We start from the raw sequence: 10000 nt of genomic DNA on the forward strand, positions 1-10000 counted from the left end.
CCTGTCTGTCTCCCTCCCTCTCCTCCGTCTCTCAGACCTGTCTCTCCCCCCCCCCCCTCTCCTGTCTCTCTCTCTCCCTCTCCTCTGTCTCTCAGACCTGTCTCTCCCCCTCCTCCCCTCTCCTCTGTCTCTCAGACCTGTCTGTCTCCCTCCCTCCTCCCCCCTCACCTGGTTGTGTGTGCGCAGCAGGCTGCAGATCTCCCTCTCCTGCTCCCTCTCCCGGGCCAGCCGCCTCTGTTCCTCCTGCAGCTGCGTCTTCTCCTCCTCCAGGAAACGCACGGCCTTCAGCAGCTCCCGTCGCTCCTGCTGCGCCTCCTCCACACGCCGCTGGGGGGGGGGGGGGGGTAGAGAGCGCGCAGGTGAGAGGCAAATGTGGTATCTTTTTTTTTTTTACAATATGATCGTGTCTGACCCACAGTATGTTGTCTGAATATGTGTGTGTGTGTGTGTGTGTGTGTGTGTACCTCCAGCATGCCACTCTTGGTGGTGACCACCAGGATGTCGGAGTTGCTGTCGTCCTCGGTGACAGTGAGCATCTCCTCGGTGGGCGTGGCCGGGCGGAACAGGAAGGGTGTGCTGGCGCCCCGGATGTCCCCCGTGTGGGTGACGTAACAGAACTGGTAGAACTCTCCGTCACTCTTGGGGACATAGTAGCCTAAACGCACACGAGAATGTGTGTGTGTGTGTGTGTGTGTGTGTGATGAGGAAGAAGAGCAACATTAAGGCCATAGTGTGTGAGAACTTGTGTGGTTTTGAGTGAGCTAGACAACTACAGTGTACATTTTTGTGTCCATAACAGGTGGATAGTTGGGTGCTTATTCCTGAACACTGTAACTACTGTATTGAGTGATGAATTGACTGACATCAAATCGTGCGGCGACTGTAGCTCAGTTGGTAGAGCGGGTCATTCAATGATCGAAGGGTCAGTGGTTCGAATCCCAGCTCCGACTGTCCACATGTCGAAGTGTCCTTGAGCAAGACACCTAACCCCAAATTGCTCCCAATGAGCAGATTAGCACCTTGCATGGCAGCTACCGCCATTGGTGTGTGAATGTATGTGTGAATGGGTGAATGAGAGGCCATTGTAAAGCGCTTTGAGTGCCGCTAAGGTGGAAAAGCGCTATATAAGTGCAGTCCATTCACCATTTACCATCATTCAGTGTTGAGGAGCTGTGAGCGCTCTAGTCTAGCTGGGTCTGGGCCTGTGGTCGCACTCCAGTACTCTTTTACTGACACACCACAGAGCGCTCTCATATTAAAACACTGTAATATCTGACCATTTCAGACGCAGTAAACCCAGTTCACAGGCCCGCTATGTGTGTGTGTGTGTATATGTGTGAGTGTGTGTGTGTGTGTGGGCATGTGTGTGTGAGTGTGTGTGTGGGCATGTGTGTGTGTGTGGTGTGGTTTACTCTCAGAGCCAGAGAGGTGTTCCGAGTCCTTGGCCGCGGTTGCGGTCGTGTAGCTTTAATAAAATAGGTCTGGTTTTTATATGCACCGTTAAAAGGAGAAGTTACCTTGGGATACCCTGGCGTTGTCCCTGTTCGTACACGGTGCTTTCCTTGTGTGTGTGTGTGTGTGTGTGTGTGTGTGTGTGTGTGTGTGTGTGTGTGTGTGTGTGAACAGAGAGGCTACCTTGGAACACTACGGTCCGGTGTACGGTGCTTCCTGGTTCAAAGTCGTCAGACATGGGGGACCAGAGGAATGTGTAGTAGTCTCTTGCTGTGCTCCAGCCCACCTAGAGGGCAAGACACACATACACATACACACATACACACATACACACATACACACATTCACACATACACACATACACACATACACACATACACACGCATACACACGTACGCAAACATGGACACAGACACGTGCACACGCACACACACACACATACTCAAACAGGGGTAATAACATGTACAGCAGAACTATAAACTTTGTCCTAATTCATCTAATGTTACAAACTTGTCTATTTATCTTTTGTCTTGTATATTTTGATTTCTTGTAAAATCTCTATATATTAAACATTTGTATTTAGTCTTGATTGTGCTCCTTTGTTGTCCTGTATACTGCTACTGTAACAGTGCACTGTCCCCCCAGGGATCACTTAAGTACCTACAGTACCAACTATAATCTATACCATCAAGCTGGATGTTTTGGATAGCACAGCCGTGGTTGTTGCAATAACCGTCTCTCACCTATGAGCAGCGCACTATAGAAACGCACCGCGCCATCCTTCCAACCATGGATGGAAACATTTAAGTCCCCAATACCTCGACCGCTCCCCCTCCTCCTCCCCACACTCCCCCCTCGGGCCTGAGAGAGGCTGGGAGGGGGGTCATTTGGCTGAGTGTGTCTGTATGTTAGCGGGGTGTTGGCTGAAAAAGGCCAACGGTCCATATGGAAAAGAAAAAAAGGTGAAAATTTTACGCAAAATGGCGGCGGAAAGATAATTACAGTATATCAATTTCATGTGTTGTTAAGTGAAAGAAGATGAAAGCGAGGACAGAACATCATAACTCTGACCATGCGCCGTATAACTGTCACACACAATCCCACACCTTCTCAATCTGGCCTGGTCTCACACACACACACACACACACACACACTCACTCACTCACTCGTACACGCACACACTCACAATTACTCACACACACGCACACACAAATATTTGTTAGCAATCAACAATACTAGTAATAGTCTATTTGCCTCACAAGTCAATTGTATTGATTATAATACTATGCAGACAAACTAATGGTTATCATCTACTGTATAATAGTGGGTATCTATAATAGATGAGGGGGTGTGAGATTATATCACCCAACAGACAAAGCATTGTGAGTGTGTGTGTGTGAGAGAGAGAGAGAAAGAGAGAGAGAGTGTGTAGGTGTGTGTGTGAGAGAGAGAGAGAGAGAGAGAGAGAGAGAGAGAGAGTGTAGGTGTGTATGTGTGTGTGTGTGTGAGAGAGAGAGAGAGAGAGAGAGAGAGAGAGAGAGAGAGAGAGAGTGTGTAGGTGTGTGTGTGTGTGTGTGTGTGTGTGTGTGTGTATGTGTGTGTGCGAGAGAGAGAGAGAGAGAGAGAGTGTGTAGGTGTGTGTGTGTGTGCGTGTAGACATAAATAATATCCTAATTGTACGGCGGTAGAGTGGATTTTACAGAACTTGAAAGGTTTGAAGGGCATAGTGTTCAAACCTGGAGTGATGTTATAAAATAATCACAGACGGAGCCTCTATCAATCATGGTTCCTTGGCATGAGCAAGCTGTGTGATGACACGTTAATTGCACGCTTTCAACATGGGTTTCTCCCAGCAGACCCAACAAACATGCCACAACCAACAACCCCCTGCGTCAGGGGCTTTTTCAGGAGGTGTGCGTGCGTGCGTGCGTGTGTGTGTGTGTCTAACAAAGATGCGAAACACGATGACAAAGATGCAATACAAGCTGACAAAGATGCAAAAGCTGACAGCAAACATTTGATTTATTCATGGGTGATACTGTCTGATGACACTAGAGTATGAACATGAATCAACAATGGAAAAAATATATAAAATGATAAGAGACTTGTCATTGTTGTTTTGCCACTACTTAAGGCTGTTAATGACTGCCTTTGACCACTAGGGGGTGTCTGTGCACAACCTACGACGTCTGAGCCCCTGAGTCATAGTTCCCCTCTCTCTCTCTCCCTCTCTCTCTCTCTCTCCCTCCCTCCTTCTCCCTCCCTCCCCCCTCCCTCCCTCTCCCTCTCTCCTTCTCCCTCCCTCTCCCTCTCTCTCTCTCTCTCTCTCCCTCCCTCCCTCCCTCTCCCTCTCTCCCTCCCTCCCTCCCTCCCTCCTTCTCCCTCCCTCTCCCTCCCTCTCCCTCTCCCTCTCCCTCTCTCTCTCTCTCTCTCTCTCCCTCCCTCCCTCTCTCTCTCTCTCTCTCTCTCTCTCTGAGTCATATACAGAGTGAGTAAGGGCTAGGAGTGCTCGGTTTTATGTGTCAAGGACTCTTTAAGAATGATTCTGACATACATGCTAGCCGAGGCAACCAGACTGACCACTGTACTCAGGCTGTGTTGAGGCAAAGTGTGAGCTGGTAAGAGCAGTTCTACCAGGCCACATACAGTCAAACCCTGATTAACACCGCTGAAGATAACGACAGCCCTGATTAACACCCCTGAAGAGTGTTGAGTTGTAAGACAAAAGCTAGTAATAATGAATCTCTATTTCATTTTTTCTCACACGCACACACACACGCACATGCACGCACACACACGCACGCACACACACACAGACACACTCACATTGGGGCGCACACGCACACACACAAACAAACACACACACATATGGATGGAAGCAAAGATTGTTGTTAACCTCACATGAAGCTCGACATCAAACAGGTTTCATTAGGGTGGATTAACCATTTACATTTTCCAATCTACATTTTTCCAAATAAAGCCAGAATCTTTATTCCTTTTTAATGGAGCTGGTGGATTTGAAGTGAGTTCTCGAGTGATGATAAAATGTTTGCTTTTCGTCTTTACGAGACATTAAGTTCCCTCGTTTACGTTTCCTGTTAATTAACTGTGAGATTTGATGGCACTGATAAAAGAGAGGGATGGGGGGGAGAGAGAGAGAGATTAAGAGAGAGATGGAAAGAAAGATGGGAAATGGAAAGAAAATGATAAAGGTTAGAAAATTAAAAAAAGATCTTACTGAATAAGAATCAAAGAGGCTAATTGGGTTCCCAACACATTTACCCTCCCCCCAGCTCCGGTAGTGGCCCCTGTACCCCCCTGTAGATGACCACATCAGACTGAGAACCAGTGCTTCTTGGAGGGCCTGGAGCTCAGAGGAACGAGGGGGGTGGTGGGAGTACTGGGAGGGAGGAGGGGGAGAGATGATTTGGGGGGCGGGGACTCAGGGAGTGGGTAGAGTGAGGATGTCGACTGAGTGAGTTCCTCACAGACATCAGAATCAGATTTATTTATTGCCAAGTAGGTTTTTACACGTGCTAGGAATTTGTTCTAGTCATATGTACCAACTATCCTTTGTTGCTCAGGATAGGAGGAGGGTGTCAGTGTGTGTGTGTGTGTGTGTGTGTGTGTGTGTGTGTGTGTGTGTGTGTGTGTGTAACCCTAACCCTAGGGATGAGTAAGAATGTGATATAAGTGGTGTACGTGTGTGAATGTAGAAGAGTGAGTGCTCACCTTAAAAATGCCCACCTAGTCTTTGGGGCTCCAGGTAGGAGTGTGTTTATAGGCGTTTTTATACAGAGATCCCGCTACACTGCAGTATAGAACACCCTTCCATTTTCTGGCTTTGTTTATTTATACTGAACCAAAGAAAGATAGTATAATGTGTGATTTTAGATAGCATGCCAGTAATCTGGAATCAAGAGGCGTGACCCTTACATGCAATGTTTGCTAGTTGTCAAATGAGACAAGCTCTAGTTGCAGGCTCGGCTGCATTTAGCCTAAGTGCCTGAGTGCGGTTTAAACCAGAAATTGTCTCAGGCCCCGTTTACACCTTGCATTAAAATGTGTTTTTGGTGATCAGATTGCAATCTGATCATGCTAAACCACATGAAAGTACAGGTGTAAGTGCGCCCAAAACGTTTTGAGGACGGATTGTGATCCAATCGTCCAAACCACCTCTGGAGGTGGTCAGGGATGCATTTCGACCACATTTAATATAAGTGTAAATGGAAAAGCGTTTTTATTCCACATATCAACAACGTGGGCGGAAATACGTAGCCGTTGGAACGCGCCGGTTCCAGACCAGCAAGGAGCAGGCTTCCATGGCAGCTAACAATAAAGCATTCAAATGGATCCTGGTCAAGGTTGGAGTCCAGACGAGACAGTGTCTACTCTCAATTTGTGTAAACGGGGTCTTGTAAGTTGTCTTATTAACCAACGTACTTAACTTATTAAGTTAACCAACGTACTAATTGTTTGAATGACAAAAATCTGTTCAGAAGTAGGCTACGTGCGGAATTAATTGAATAGTAGCCTGCCTACTTCTTCTCGCAAAGAGCACTTGCAAAGCGAGTGATGTAGGCAGCGAAAACCCGAGGGTTGTTGACATTATGAGAAAAGAGCATGTAGTTTCTCCCAGCTCTCTTCTCATTGGCAAATCATCAAAGGGACACACCCCTGTGCCACAATGCCAGCTGTACCATTTATACAGACAGCGATTCTGCTATATTACTACCTCCGGTGCCAGCAGGCAAGGCGCGACAAAATATTCCCCCATTCCGTGTCAGTGCTACCGAACAACGTGGCGTAATAAAGGCGCAACATTCCTGCCATGAAAGGGATGTATGAAACACTCAGTGTGTGTGTGTGTTATTGTGTGTGTGTGTTACTGTGTGTGTGTGTTATTGTGTGTGTGCTCACCTTAAAAATGCCCACCCAGTCTTTGGGATGGGGGCTGATGTATGGAGTGAGGGTATAGCGACATTCCAACGGCGCCTGAGGCAGGAAGCTCTTCCCCACGTTCTGGAAGATGACGTGAGCGAAGTTGGACGTTTCCATGACATTAACGCTGCTGTTGGGTGACGTACCCACCACCTGGAAGGATGACATCATATCCCGTTGGTCACTTCATTTGCCTGACCTGCGTAGAAGGAGAGATTGGACACATTCAAAATGTATGAACACACATTTTCACTCTTTCTATCTATCTATCTATCTATCTATCTATCTATCTATCTATCTATCTATCTATCTATCTATCCATCCATCCCTCTCTCTCTCTCTCTCTCTCTCTCTCTCTTTCACTCACTCACTCACTCACTCACTCACTCACTCACTCACTCACTCACTCAATCACACACACACACACACACACACATACACACACACACACACACACTCCCATACTGAAGGGTTCCAAATCAACACTATAACCAACATCAGTGCATCTAATATCTTATGCAGCATGAGATCTAGATGACACCGTGTTTGATAACACAACTTCCCGGCAGCAATCAAGGCAAGGCAAGAAAAAGCCTAGCTAACGTTACTGACACGTCGAAACCAGATTTGATTTCTCTCTAACGTTACTTGATCATGGTATACAAGCTATTATTGGCTATATTGCAATCAAAGCTAAATCGGTTCAGACTGCCACGTTAACCTTCAAGGGCCTATTGATCAAGCTAATTGTGATGACACATGCTAGCTGGCTAAGTAGCTAAGCTAGCTCATCTGTGTCGAGGTAACGTTAATCTATATACACGTTAGCTATCATAGCCAGCTAGCTCTCTGCTAACGTGAGCTAGCGAGAAGACGACAGAGGACTTCAGCTATGTTTTACAGGAATAAGTTCTGGTTGAATACACTACTTACGCTTTACATAAGAATCCGGACAGCAGCAGATGTAATGTGGATAACGTGACAGAGAGAGAGAGTTGTTCTCCCTGCTCGGCCCCTGGTGTTGTCAACGGGCTGAGTGAAGATGCTCTTCCTAGATGAAGAAAACTATGCTGTCATTTCCGGGGTGATGTGCTGGTCCTGATGAGAGCTTCTAGCTCCCGATGAGAGCTTCTACCTCCTGATGAGAGCTTCTACCTCCTGATGAGAGCTTCTACCTCCTGATGAGAGCTTCTACCTCCTGATGAGAGCTTCTACCTCCCGATGAGAGCTTCTACCTCCTGATGAGAGGCTGAACCAGAGAACCCCCCAAACAAGCCTTTCATCATGAGGATTTTATCTGATTTCTCCTGTCCCTATTAAACCCATGTTAAGGTTAACGATTACTTTACATCCTTCATACAAGTATAAGGGAGTAAAATGATTGGGTTCTGGCTCTCAGCCTTACAGCAACAACAACAACAACAACAGAATAATAATACAAGATAACAATATTAATATTATTATTATTATTAGGAGTAGTAGTAGTAGTAGTAGTAGTAGTAGTAGTAGTATTGTTGTTATTATTACATATACTACTACTAATACTACTACTACTACTACTACTAATAATAAAAATAATAGGCCTAATAGTAATTATAATAAAGGACAGTGAAATACAATATAGAACAGGAAAATACAATAGAATAGGAAACTTTTTTTTCTCGATGAGTCTGTCTTCCAGGCTAGCCTGTAGCTCCACCACACAGAGACATGCACCAGGGTATGAGCAGACCCTGAGCCTGCAGTCTGCCGGGGTCAGAGCCAGAAAGAGGACATTATATCTGCAGTACTGCTAAAAGGGGCTCAAACTAAATGTGTGTAGGCTGAGTTATGGGGGGTTGTGTAGGCACCTCCTCTCATTCATTTATCATTTAACGTTTGTTTAATCATTAAACTGTACAGCCTAGTCCTCTTTCTGGAGAGAGGAACGCAAAAGAGATTCAATGCATTCCAAAACTATTGGAACTATTTGCAAAGCTGAAAAGATAAGTAGAAAAGATACTGATACTATCTGTAACAGCACAGTGACTCCAGCAAGGGAGCTCACAGGATATCCCGCCTTTGCGTCATTTCCATTGGCTATTATCCTCTATAGCCGGTTGTGATTGGCGCAAATTACGGTCACTCATACCGCCTAGCCTTTACATCCCAGCTCGACTGCTGTCACTGAAGCCGAGGTCAAGGGGAAAGAAGCATGGCCGCGTTGTTTAGAGGGTCTCGGAATTTATTGCGAAGGTGCAATAAACATGTCAACCTGGTGCTCGGTAATGTAAACTTCCCTTAATCCGCACTCAGTTGCCTTTTGTTCCGTGTGTATTTGAACAACAGAGAATAGTGCACCCGAAAACACTCTTCATGCTTTCATTAGGCTAGCTAGCTAGCCTGGTCTGGATTGGCAAGACATGAACGTGAGCTAAGTAACGTTACCTAACTCAGCTACTGTCTGCAAATGGTCGAGTTGGCCACTCGCTGCTGTTTTGTTTCAAACATTAGCTGAAGACAATGTACCCCTTTGACACAGTTGAGATGAAACATTCAGTGAACTCATTTCCATTAGCTGATGTTATATATTTGGACAGTGGCCTTGAGACCCACAATGGAATTTCCTTAGCTAGCTATGTTTCCATCTTGGATCAAATTAGTAGCTCTGCTGTCCCATCTTGAATTTGCTAAGTTTATTGTATGCACAATTTCAAGCAGATAAACAGACCTGTTGTTGTGGTTGTAATTGCTCTTTATTAATAACCATCAAGCTTCTTTTTACACTCTTGATCTAAATCACATCACTTCAGTGTGTTGCATCTAGACTCAACACTCCCCAACCCCCCTCAAGCCAACATCTAGACTCAACACTCCCCAACCCCCCAACCCCCCTCAAGCCAACAGCTAGACTCAACACTCCCCAACCCCCCAACCCCCCTCAAGCCAACAGCTAGACTCAACACTCCCCAACCCCCCAACCCCCCTCAAGCCAACAGCTAGACTCAACACTCCCCAACCCCCCAACCCCCCTCAAGCCAACAGCTAGACTCAACACTCCCCAACCCCCCAACCCCCCTCAAGCCAACAGCAAGCTGTGTGACTGAAAGAAGTACTAGTGTGTGTGTGCAGTTTTTACGTAATTCTGTACCTCCATGTCCAAACTTCAAACTCCAAACTCCGAACTTGCGTGTTCAGTGGAGTACAGCATTCAGTATAACGGCATTCAGTATAACGGTCTCAGACTGATACTGTAGGAGAACACGCTCGCCTGCCCTGTTATCAGCTAACTACGTGTGCAAGGGGAGGGAAGCCAGCAAGGGAATAGGGGAACCTCCTGAGAAAAATGACACACTGCTCAGGACTTCAGTAGAGAACAAAGAACATGCCATTTTATTCAACAGGGGTACAGTGCTAGCAAGATTAGCCATCTCCAACTTTCAACACCACCTAAACTGTCATGCGTTTCATGTGTGCCAACACTTCTCTTCTCTCTCCCCTTCTCTCTCTGCCCGCATTAGGTGGTAGTCAAACTGGGAAAGTATACAGATCTCAGGTCATCTTGGTTGAACGTTTTTCACAGATGACTGAACAATACCTCTAATGTTGATGACATCTCCCCCCCACC

The 10000-nt window shown here is 46.3% G+C and overlaps 2 protein-coding genes across 2 annotated transcripts in view; one reads left to right on the top strand and one right to left on the bottom strand.

Annotated features, from left to right (window-relative positions):
* Positions 1–6564, bottom strand: part of tax1bp1a (Tax1 (human T-cell leukemia virus type I) binding protein 1a) — a gene marked incomplete at both ends in the record, with an annotated part of 23101 nt that extends 16537 nt beyond the window's left edge. The window contains 4 exons of the mRNA XM_084455501.1: positions 169–327; positions 465–655; positions 1636–1738; positions 6373–6564. Of these exons, the coding sequence (XP_084311627.1) occupies positions 169–327; positions 465–655; positions 1636–1738; positions 6373–6564 (645 nt within the window). The remainder of the gene's footprint in view (positions 1–168; positions 328–464; positions 656–1635; positions 1739–6372) is intronic.
* A 2001-nt stretch (positions 6565–8565) lies between these two features.
* The window catches only part of hibadha (3-hydroxyisobutyrate dehydrogenase a), a 22670-nt gene continuing 21235 nt past the window's right edge, over positions 8566–10000 (top strand). The window contains exon 1 of the mRNA XM_084455597.1: positions 8566–8657. Coding sequence (XP_084311723.1) covers positions 8588–8657 — 70 coding nt within the window. The 5' untranslated portion in view covers positions 8566–8587. The remainder of the gene's footprint in view (positions 8658–10000) is intronic.

The sequence above is a fragment of the Borostomias antarcticus genome (genome assembly GCF_949987555.1).
Source record: "Borostomias antarcticus genome assembly, chromosome: 21".
Classification (NCBI taxonomy): domain Eukaryota; kingdom Metazoa; phylum Chordata; class Actinopteri; order Stomiiformes; family Stomiidae; genus Borostomias; species Borostomias antarcticus.